We start from the raw sequence: 12,043 nt of genomic DNA on the forward strand, positions 1-12,043 counted from the left end.
TTAAATTTGAAACTAAGCCCTATGATTGGTCTTACCCCATTTTAGAACCTTGTTTAGTATTTTTAAGTTTAAAGGCACTTTTTTTTTGGGGGGGGGGGGGGGGGGGGGGGGGGGGGGGGGGGTCTCTAAGGCACCCTTTCTCTCTCCTCCCTTCACTTCCAAGGATCCAAAAGAGCAGCCTGTCATCAACTTTAACTTCATTTTTGCCCCTCTCTTAAGAAGAAGAATCTGTAAGAAGGCTGTGAGAAAGCACCCAACTTTTAGATTTGCAAAGGTTGACAAATATGAGTCCTTTTGATAACCAAAGCATCCCAAGCCTGAACCCATTGGCCTCCCCTCTCTCTCCTACACAAAATTAATGGCTCATGATGGGCCTTTGGAGGGTCAATGCTTACACAGACTCAGTTGGTGTTTTGCCTGTCCCCTCAGTGGACATTATTATTCACCCCTCTCTCTACATTTCTTTACACCCTTTTGCCCCTTTTCTGTTCCCTCCTTTTTCCTTTATTTGAAAGACAAGTCTGGGCCTGGCCCACCATGAGGGCCCACTTGGTACACCTGTAAGCTCCTGAAATTGTGCAAGTTTGCGTACATTTTACTCTCTCTCTCCTCCCAAAGGAGGCGTCAGGCGTCAGGCGTGCCATAAAAAATACAGCTCGAGAAGAAAAGAAAAAAAGAGATGGGCCCACTTGATAAAGGGTTGAAAACTTAAGAAAAGGGTGGGGCCCAGAGACAGCCCAGGAGATGATTTTGGGTGTCAACATCTTTGTCTTAATTATGACAAATGTTTGAAATATCAGCCATGATTAGATGCTGGATTAGAATAATATCACAGACTTTGCTTTTTCTCTGTTAAAATAAGAGACTGAAATGGGGGAGAGAAAGAAAGAAAGCAAAACAGTGGAGCTGGGGACGGCCATGACAGATTCCATGCTTTAGACTTTTGAGAGCGGGAAGAGAGAAGAAAAAGTGGAGCGTTGGCATAGCCGACATTCCCCTTGCGTGCGCTTTTCTGGAGGCGTGCCGCCGAGGAAAAGCGAACGGAGGGATGAGGGGATTGGAAGAGTAATTTAATCGAACATGTGATGTGCAGATGAGGACGACGGGGGTGAGGTAGGAGACGATGCGGAAACAGAGAAAGGTGTCTTACCTCTGATGCCGATCTTCCTTTGGGTGTTTTGGGCTGCTGGGTAGATTTCTCATTCATCATTATAAGAGCATTCCCAAGCTTTCTCTTAATCGAAACAGAGATTTATCTTCTTTTTTGTTTACATCGTCCCACACCAGTTCCCTTTCTCTTGCTGCTAACCTCTGCATCTCCTTGAACCACCATGGATGACACCTGTTTGGCCAAAAAAGCAAGCAAATAGAGGGTGATTTGAGTGTGGTTTTCGAGAGATCTGTAACAGCTAAAAGGTGCTGGTTCCCCTTTCTCGCTTTTAGACTAATTATAATAATCTTTGTTTAAAAAATATGTCACATATAGTTAGAAATTTGAAATTTGTAGACAAAAGCTACTTTCCAGTTAGTCTTATTATGATATAGAAAATTGTGGCGGAAGGCAGCTCGCTTCGATTCCCCATATTTGATCCTTCTAAAAACGGGTGGAAAGGTGGATGTCTTGGTTTGCTTGTGAATTCTTTTATATTTTTATATTTTTTTTAATCGTTAAATCTTTTCGGGAAAGAAAAAAGAAGAGAAAATTAATAATTTATTATTTTTGTTTAAAAAAATAATTAATTATTTTATCATTATTAAATATTTTTTAAAATGATCAAATTCTCATTTACTTTTATTTTCTAGGGTTCAGGTTCGACTCTTAACGAAGATAAAAACAACTCCAATCCATTTACACCTTCCCATTTTGTAACAAGAGTCTAGTGGTTCTGCTTTTTTATGCCTTCTTCTTCTTCTCTGTCACTAACTGTAGTTTTCCAGAGTTCACTTCCCCCTCCATGGCAAGAACTGATGATACATGCAATCCCGTGTGGCACAATAATGAAACTTTAACCAACTTAACTGAGAGGAAAACCGACTGTGACATAACCTAAAAATATTTGCATTTTTACTCATGAACAAGCTCATAGCACGGCCTGCAGCAAAGGGGCTTAACCAACATTACTCTTTACACATCATGGGCAACTGGATTTCAACCCATGAACAAGTTGTTTGTGAAAACCAGTAGGCAAAATAACGAGCAGAAATCATAGGGTACATAACTCATACATACAAAGACTGTCGGCAATGGCACAGCAAACTATTATAATCAGAGAGCTTAGATTTTACTCGATGAATTCCAAAAGGAGCTACTCAAATTACAGCTTCTACCTGCTATGATGGAAAGAGCAAGCACAGCAACCCACAGCATCAGTACAACCTACTCTGGACATATTGCACACCCTACCTACACTAACCCGAAGGAGCTCATCCTGGATGTTATCCTTGTTCAGTATTCCCTGCACTCTGCTACAATATTTCATCTATCTGAGTATTAGAGGGCTGCTATATCAGAGATTGTGACCTGCAGGTAAGTAACACTGCCTATTGAGGTATGGCAGTTTGAAACCTTTGATAGCAAGAAGAGTTGGAATTTTGCCTCTGGGATATCGCATGCTTCCATTTCCATGTTGTTCCAACATCAGGGGGCCTGTTGTGAGGGAGTTTCTTGGTTTTGGGTCTCGGTTTGAGTTACACACTGCTGACCCAATTCATTGGACACAGTTCCACTGGCAGGATTCGACTTGTCACCTCCTGCCGAAGCCTCATTTTGTTCTTTGTTTTCGTCAACTTTCGCATTTAGAAATCTGCCTCCACACCCTCTAGCACGTCTCAGAGCATGCAAATGACGAGATTCATGCAAGTAGGGCTACAAAACGAAGCAATAACTTATAAAGTTTGAAACTGAGAAACAACAATTACGGAAATAAAACAAAGCATTTCCCATCTCCCCATCTACATGCACAGAAATACAGAAAAATTCTAACAAAAATTGAAAGGGAAGCAAAGGTGCACATCACAAGGAGTAATTTGAACAAAAAGATTGTGACATAGCATATTAAGTTCATCACATATTTATCCTCTTTAGAGTGACCCACGTGCCTCCAGGAGGTAAAGAGATTAGAGTAGAAAAAAAAAACTTCTATAAAGACAGCTCTGAGAGAGAGGATCTCTGTCATCCATTAACATTAAGCCATTTTCTCACAGGAAACAGTGAACAACTTCAAGCATTATGAATAGGTTTATCAAATATTAAGGTGATAAAGTTCATCATGGATAACCAGAACATATACTAAAAAACACAAAAAAAAACAACAAAAGTTAACTAGCTACAAGTAATGCCAAAGATGGAATAACATGCACCGGAGAAAAATAAATAAATACTTATGTGCAAAAAGTAGGACCACAACTTCTTGGAGGAGACATACCTTTCGGCACTTGACCAATTTATTTTCAGATTCGGCTTTTGCACGTGATTGCCGACGCCTCAAGATGCCATGATATTGCTTTGCATTGACATATACAGGCTCTTCAACTGTATCTGAGGGTAACGGAACTCCTGCTTGAATCCCCATCAAGGGAGGATGGATCTGCCATGGTCATCGTAACAGTAACATTGAGATGAACTTAAAGATAGGACAAACAATAATAGACTGATAGAATAAATAGTAAGAACAATTTTCCCAATATTTTTTTCTTTCAAAAAGAAAAGAACAGTATTGCTTTCATTAATCATGATATGGGAATAGAGGCACCAAACATACCACTGCCTGTGCTCCATAAGCTGCAATAATGTTTCCATAGTAGGGATCAGCATATGCATATGTTGTTTGTGCCTGAAATAAAAATTGAGGGCTGTTTCAACACTTACACCCTTCTCTTGATAAGTAAATAAATACTTTACAGTCCAATATTTTAGACAAGACTACAACAAAGACAATGCATAAGAGTTTGCAAGGGAAGAAGGTACTGAAAATTTGAAAAAAAAAAAAGAGTTTTATAATAATCTCTATCAGTTTTCTTACTAAAAAGCGGATCTTTGAATAATGGCTCCTAGCCGATCCTCTCTCAAATACCACAAAATCCTACAAATTTCATGAGCCTAATCTAAGCTCATAGACCACTTTCCTCAATGCTGAAATACTCAGCCCACTGTTGAAGGCATCATCATTTCCCTAAAATGTTATAGTCTTGAACATTTATGAGAAAAAAATTTCAAACTAGAGTAAGCTTATGCCATCTCTAACAAACTAATGAATTTTCTTCCAGCTAATTCCAAATCAATATACTTCCACCATAATGACAAAGGTACAGTAATAATCATCTATCATAACAGTAGGTAACCTAGGACTTGCAATTTCCAGCCTCAGGGTTTACTGTATGCCACAGACCCCTAAAAGAAGTTCTTTTGAGTACAATAAACTTCTCGAACTTTAACAAGAAGTTGTATGAGTTTTTTAGCTACAACGTTTCCCTTATTTATATAAGAACTATAATATTTTTATAATTTTATAAGAAAATAAGGCAGTCAAGATTACCAATATAGTGATTCTATCAGTCTTCCTGAAATGCATATAATGCATATTGACCATAATCTAATACATTGAAAGGAATCATATTCAGAGTCTTCTTAAATGGAAAACATTCAGAATCATGCCATCAAAATGCACAACATGTCAAATATATGTTGGAATTTTCCCAACAATATAAACATTCTATCTTAATCCACAACCTTTACAACTAGCACATTTAATTCTATGAAAAACTCACTTTTCATTACTAAAAAAAAAAACTCTTTTGCTACCAACTAGAGGAAAATTTCATTGCAAATGGTTACGTGCATGAACAATCCAGCATACCTTTTACATTGCCTAACTTATCAGCATGAGAATTTTAAGGAATAGGAAAACACTAATTGACAAACGCAGCGTCAACATTGCTCTTCAAGACTGGGACTTTAAACAGGTAAAAACCTAAATAGATAAGGTCACTAGATTACAGATTTCAAATAATATCCTTTCAGTTACCTATCGTTAGAAATGGGTAAAGGATGTTCAGCTACCCACTTATTTACCCAATCACTCACAGGTAAACAGGTCAGCAAGTCACCTTTATAAATTAAAAAATATATAAAACCAGTGAAATAACATTAAAAATTAAAAAAAATTAACTAAAGAGTAATCGAGTCACCTTTATATTTTTTAGACTTACATCACGAAGGTTTAAATTATAAATTGGTTCTCTCCATATCCTGCTAATCAGTCTGGAACAGCATTTACCGAAGTCCAGTCAGTTTAATTAGTGTATCTTGCCAAAGTTTTAATCTCAACCGAAATCCAAACACAGACAAGGATTTTTGTTCCATCTCCATTTATACACGGATTGGTAAAAAAGAAAAAGTAGCAATTGGGTAGAAGTGTCTATTTAAGACGGGTTCCACTTCAACCATTTTTAAACATTTATAGCATTTGGAATAGTACCATTGTTTGTCCCACTTCAACATGAGAAATAGGAACAACATAGTCTGTAGCCGGTGACGTAACACCAATTATCCCAGTTGTAGGAGGCTGATATTGGATCTGAGGTTGTGTCTCTTGAGATTGTTTTTGCTGCTGCTCGTCAGCTCCATTGTTATCTGTTTGAATGCCATGGTAATGCACAGACAAAAGTCAAAAAGAGTAATTGGAAATTTTTGGAACAAAAAATATGAAAACATGCAAAAGCCAAAACTGACACTCCATGATGACAAACAAAATCCACAGTAATAAGTTAGGACAAAAAAATCCCACAAATATTTGACAATAAAAGATCTATGCCAGTAAGATAAATCTTTTAGACCCTGTTTACTTTGAGAGGAAGTCAGAGGACAGAAAACACACTAAAAGAAATGAGGTTTTCAAAAGCAAAAACTCTCATTTCCCTTATATCACAACCTCTAAAACCAAAAAAGTATGTTTCGATCTCAAAAAGGGAAGTAAAAATTAGTAAAAAAAATCAAACGTATGCCTGAAGGACACGGCAATCATAAATCATAAGCAAAACAACTGTAAAAACATACTGTGATGGGTCTTAAAGTTTCAGAGCCCATATCCAGTATTCTGCTTAGTCTTTTCAAACATTCAAGTCTTGTTTAATGTATACTGAACCAATACACGGAAAAGAAAACAAAAAACGTAGAGATCCATATTAAGGGACATTGGAGCCAATACCCATTCAACACTAACTGTAATCATGAGCATATGTATGATTACTGACCAGGCAGCTCCCCCCAATTACCAAATCCAATTCCCATTTAAGATTTACTCTCATAGTACTCACACTGTTGCATTTGTTACAAGGGGAAGAGCTCAAAATTCAATGACAAAGACAAGCAAGAGAAATAGATCGACATGCAATAAGTACAGGGAGGCACTATAACATATACCTGAGTGTGAGGAAAGATCATGCACTGAAGATGTCATGATGTTAATCGGATTTTGCGGTATAAACACGAACTACGAGTGACATAAACAATAGCCTCCGGGTCAAATGTATGAATGAGATATGCTAACAGAACACTTGGCCAGGCATTTCATGCTCCCAACAGCTACAACTTGTCATTATGGATCCACAACATAAATGACTAACTTGACTGCCAGCTTTTTTAGTAGCTCAAAAGCATTGACATACCTGAAATACCACTAACATTATGCTTCAAATTTATTCAAAAAATTACATTAATATGAATAAAAATTAAGTTCGCCGCATAAGCATGTCATAACTGAGGAAAGCAATTTCAGTAGAACAGACAAATCAAGCAAAAACTTTTCACGACTATTACCACGAGGTTCAAACATTTTCGCCAAATCTAGACATTAAAATGACCCAACAGTGAAATGGCTACCACTTGTTAGGACTAGCACTTATCATATCCTTCAATAGACCAAGAACATAACATTCCCTCACGAGAATGGACTTTATCTGCCGCCGACCACTTCTTATGACAAAGCATTTCATAACTTCAGTAGACAGAGAATAATTAAGTTCAGTTGATAGCCCTTGTCACAAGGTAATACACAGCCACTTGTGCACATGACGAACCGGGACCTTAACCAAGAGGACAGATGGAGACACAAAAGGCTCCAAATTAACACAGACACAGACACATAATCCTTAATTTCGAGGGTGCAGCAAACTTACGGAAGCAAAACCAAATAAAACAAGTATATTGCTTCGCAATACGAGAAAATAATTCTACTTTTTTCCTTAATTTTTTGAAAGGCTAGAGAAAACGCAATCACTCAGACGACAGCCCCAAGCTAAACGATTAAAAATGAGAAATTTCCAGATACAGATAGAGAATTTTCTGTTGCAAAGAAACACGACCTACCCCAAGTATCGGGAAGTACCGCACTGAAGGTCTGAAACACACCGTACCGACCACAATTTGAGTAGCATCAAATCCAAATTTACCGTCATCCTATTCGGTCCACCGTAAGCGAAAGACTTAAAAAAGGCAAGAGGACGGAGATTTTGCCAAAACAACTTGCTAGAGCTGCACAAAGAACCCTAAACTGTCCCATAGCCAGACGAATTTCACAACTAAGATAGCACTCTAACAGGCAGATCTACTCGCTTACCAGTTCGAAATTCAGACACCGACAACTGAAAAACACGCAAAGTACAGATCATAGTAGAAAAATGAATATGTGAGAGACGGAATTGAGCATGGTAAATTGAGGATAACATCATGACCTTCTCTTACCAGTAAGAAAATAATCTTCGCCGCCGTCGGAAAGAAACAGAACGAAAGGAAGAGAGAGAGAGAGAGAGAGAAACGGCGGACTTCGAAATGGAATTTTTCTTTAACAGAATACTTTCCTAGCGCTTATCTTCCTCCCGTCTTGGTTTATTTACATTTTACTTTTTATTTTCCAATTTAAGAAACAAGAATTCAAATATTCGCTTCAGTAGCCTTCTGACCACCCAATCAGGTGGTACTCTGGCTCTACTAGTGATTTTTTATTTTAAAATTTTATATAATTTTTATTCAAAAAATGCATTTTATATATTATTTTTTACAACGGTATCCTATATCTTCTGGCTAAGCTTTTGACACGTATAAACTGATAAAAATATACTAATTAAAATAAATTTTAATTCATATAGGCGATACGCCCTCGAGTGGTTCCAGTCAGAATAGTACATAATGTTATCCACCAATCATTCACAGGTCACAAAAAGGTCCTGTCTCACGCCCCATGTCACCGGCAATGCAGCAGCAAAGTACGTTGATGGAAAGAAGAGCAGCAACAGAGTAACATGGTCTTGCGGACTACGAACAGATTCATTTTACCTTCTTTATGTCCTCTTTTCCCTCTTATTCAAGCGAGGCCCCTCGTGAGCCTTAACCGGTAACCACCACCATCAATAAACGGAGCCTCCCCCGACACATCCACACCGTCGAAAGCGACAACATCTCAGTCTCAGCGGGACCCAGTCGCCTCTATCCGGAATCTCCCTGCCCGGGGCTCCTTGCCGGGCAGCACTACGGAGCGCTTTTCAACCACAAACTCGGAGTCACCCCCCCTGGAGCTAACTGAACTCCGTGGCCGCTACTAGTCTGCCCCCTCTGACCGCGGGCAGATTCTGGCCGTACGGTCAGCTCAAAATCTCCCCGACGATATTAACCCATAAATAATTAATTATTAACTTAGGCACTACAATTTAAAATTTAAAAAAAATAAGCGGTTTTAACGTGGCCTCGCACCGCGTGCTGGGAAGGGGGAAGAGAGGGATTCGGAGAAGAGGACGCGTGGCAGGCCATGTGACGAGGAATAATGGCGCCTCGTGGCCGTAGGTGCCACGAAAGGGTAGGAAATGTTAAATGTAACATGTGTAACAGGTCCACGATTATGTCAGTGGTTAGCCAACATAGCCAACAGTGTTAATTTATTGGAGGAATTATAGATTTAATACACTTGGCAAAAAATATGTTATTAATACAATCAATAAGAAAACAATTAAATAATATACAAATAATTAAACTATTATAGTATTTATTTTATTAATAACTTTATCGGTGCTTAGCTGTACGAACTTTAACGCCAACTGTGTTTTGATCTGTCTTGTTTGAAAACATCTAAGAAATGACAAATATTATAAAATGATCTAATATTTAAAAAATTAATAACGAAAGAAAGTGAACTCCTATCAAATTATTAAAAAAATAAAAATAAATTAACATTAATAAATTAAATTAATATAAAATTCGATATTCGAAGAACCAAATTAATTAAAGTTAAAATTTTCATAGTAAAAAAAAATAGATATTACTAAAATTAACATAAGGTTTAAACATAAGTAAAATATATTAAAATATTTATATTCTTAAAATTTAAATATAATTTTTAATTACTTTATTAATTTTTTGAAATAAAAAGAAACATGATCTTATGATAATAGACAATGTAATGGTACACAAATTTTAACATGAGATTTTATTTTTAGGGTATTAATACTCGAAAGGCAAATGCCTTCTTGGTAGCTCGAAAGTCTCAATATTCCAAAAATTAATAAAAATAATAACAAAGAAATAACCAAAATAACCAATTAATCAATCGATACCATCACAACTTGCAAAGGCAAGTATAACCTTTTTCTTGACCAATTTCAATAGATAAAATTGGGCAAAACTATCACATACCTATTGGGCAAAACTCAGGAGTGTGGTATAAAATCCAATGAAATTTGAGAGACGGATCAATAGGAAATGTCAAAAAAGTAGTGATGTCTCTCAATATAACCAAGGCTCCTCAAATATCATTGGACTCCCTCTCTTTTTCAAATTAGATTTTTACAAGATTCAAGAATGCTTAAAATCTAGTTGAATGCACTACGAGAGAAGTCTTCAAACACGAGCAAGACTACAGGGCAAGTAACCCTATTTTTGTGCCATTACGAGAGCCAAATCTCCTCCCCTAGTGGCACAAAACAATATGGTGGTCTCTTAACTTCATTGAGATAGGGCTGAGATACTCACACTTACCCTTTTTGTTAGCACATTGATAGTGAAAAGCTAAAAAAATATTTTTAAGAGGAAATAATTTCGAATAAGTATTAGGCCCGTTTAGTGCTCATTGTTAGAAATTTATATCTCAGGAAAAGCTATAAATACTTTTCCTAAGATACACATTTTTAAGAAACTTTCAGATAAAATTTTATTAGTGCCTTACTAGGAAATCATATGGAAAATTTTAAATTTATAAGAAAAATTAAATGAACCTATTAGTGTTAGGGAAATAAATAAAAATTAATAATCAATCTCATACATTACCATACTTATATTATAATTTTTTAGCAAAATAAAATATCAAATACAAAATTACTATGAAAAGTTGTTTTGTGCTAAAAGTACTACAACATCAATTATCAAATACTTATTCAAAATGTCCATCTTGGTCGGAAAATGTTACTTGGAAAATTATATGATTTTATAGGTAAGAATTTTCAACTTAAAAAGTATTTCCATGAAACATGGAGCACTAATGGTTGTTGAACTTTTGACCTCTATCATTATTTCCCAAGTACTCATCCCACACGAAATGGCCTCCATGCTCCACCCTAGTAGAGCACACTTCTCTACCAATATTTCACAAACACTCTTCCCAGTCACTACTAGTGGCGTTGCTTTTCTTAGCCGCTACCATTGTTGTTGCTCTTTTCAGCCGCTACCAATGTCGTTGCTCTTACCAGCCGCTACCAGTGTCGTTGCTCTTCCTAGCCGCTACCAATGTCGTTGCTCTCACCAAACCACCATCGCGAATGCCTCCTCTTTTTTAAGATACAGATTGGACTCTCCTCTTGGAGTTCCATCTTGCGGGGGTAGATACAAACAATATGGAGATAATGCTAGTAAACATCGACACCCACCAATTGACACCCCAGCAAGCACTCAAGGAAATAGCAATCCAAGGTAAACATTTTTATTACTAATGAAATTTAAGTACTACAATATATAATTGTCTTTTTTTTTATATTCTATATGTATTAATCAGTCATTTTAAATTTTTACATTGTGTAGTAATTCTTAGTGGAAGTTGTAGTTAACGCCTATGTAGTGAAGCTAACTGGACTTCAAGTATATATCTCATCCATGTTTTTTATTATATTTCTTGTGAAGATTGTTTTCATTTTTTTTATGGTTGGTTGATTGGAGTGAGTTTTCAGAGCTAGAGCAGGGGGGAAGATAGAAGAAGAACAACATTTGAAAGCAAGGATAGGGGATTGATGACTAAGCAAGATTTGGATAGGTGATTCTTTGTTGCACACCATGATTGTTTTGTAATGTACTATGTTTTCTTTCTTTTTAGTTTTGGCTGATATGTTACAATTTAATCACCAATCTTGGTTTGGATTATAGTTGACCAAACGTTCTGGTTCCTCTAATCGTATTATATAATCGCAGGTTAAACTTTATGCAATTTATGTTTCACGTTAGTTATTGTAGGTTTTCCATCTTTGCCAATGAAAGCTCTGTATAGTTTGCTTGGATTATGGTCGTTGTTGTCAAGTGACTTTCTCTCATGGTAAGTGTAAAGTAGGATGTCGATCAAATTCATTGAGTTGTTAATCAAATGCATTTTTTCACAAAGAATAACGTACTAATAAAAACATGTAATGGCTGCAGCAGTTTACCCATGACACAATTTATCTTCATGTGGCTACTTTATGGGGCAGTAATGATCAAGACTCGCGTCTCCAAGTTCTAAGACCAGGACACCATTGAAAAAACTACTTTGATTTGTACAACTGTGTCATTGGCGAAATTGTTTGGCACAAAGATTTTATTTTTTTCTTATGGAGTGTGAACTTTTATGCGTATACTAGGCAATTGTTCTTTGTATTTTGCAAATACTTTGGATGAAAGAAATCCTTGTATACCCCAATATGCTAAGTTGCTTTTTGTTTTACAAAATCTTTACACGTTTGTGCGATTTTTTAAAAAACCTAAGTATTTTTGTGATATCTTATTAAAAAATTGGATCTTTTTGAGCTTTGCATTAAT

At 36.5% G+C, this 12,043-nt stretch overlaps 1 protein-coding gene across 4 annotated transcripts; it reads right to left on the reverse strand.

The window, feature by feature from the left end:
• Positions 1 to 2,048: 2,048 nt before the first annotated feature.
• LOC137953258 (nuclear transcription factor Y subunit A-7) lies at positions 2,049 to 7,830 on the reverse strand. 4 transcript variants are annotated; one of them, XM_068800568.1, is made up of 7 exons: positions 7,742 to 7,792; positions 7,617 to 7,641; positions 6,422 to 6,666; positions 5,478 to 5,632; positions 3,762 to 3,833; positions 3,426 to 3,587; positions 2,049 to 2,866 (listed from the first exon to the last, which is right to left on the reverse strand). In XM_068800568.1, exons 3-7 carry the CDS (start codon positions 6,456 to 6,458, stop codon positions 2,639 to 2,641), a joined length of 654 nt encoding a protein of 217 aa, XP_068656669.1. In that variant the 5' UTR covers positions 6,459 to 6,666; positions 7,617 to 7,641; positions 7,742 to 7,792; the 3' UTR covers positions 2,049 to 2,638. The 4 variants fall into 4 exon arrangements, with proteins under 4 accessions (XP_068656669.1, XP_068656667.1, XP_068656670.1 ...); XM_068800566.1 differs by lacking the exon at positions 7,617 to 7,641 and having other exon boundaries at positions 7,742 to 7,830; XM_068800569.1 differs by lacking the exon at positions 7,617 to 7,641 and having other exon boundaries at positions 7,732 to 7,815.
• Between the last annotated feature and the right edge of the window lie 4,213 nt (positions 7,831 to 12,043).

This window comes from Aristolochia californica, unplaced genomic scaffold (assembly GCF_029961685.1).
Source record: "Aristolochia californica isolate CCGP_79_NKW_82.1479 unplaced genomic scaffold, dmAriCali1.0.hap1 SCAF_16, whole genome shotgun sequence".
Lineage (NCBI taxonomy): Eukaryota > Viridiplantae > Streptophyta > Magnoliopsida > Piperales > Aristolochiaceae > Aristolochia > Aristolochia californica.

Coding starts and splice junctions, on each gene's coding strand:
- LOC137953258 (XM_068800566.1), bottom strand. CDS start 6,458: ATGACATCTTCAGTGCATGATCTTTCCTCACACTCAG. Junction 5,633..6,421: donor TGATCTTTCCTCACACTCAG/GTATATGTTATA, acceptor GCATTCAAACAG/ATAACAATGGAGCTGACGAG. Junction 3,834..5,477: donor TTGAAGTGGGACAAACAATG/GTACTATTCCAA, acceptor TTTTTATTTCAG/GCACAAACAACATATGCATA.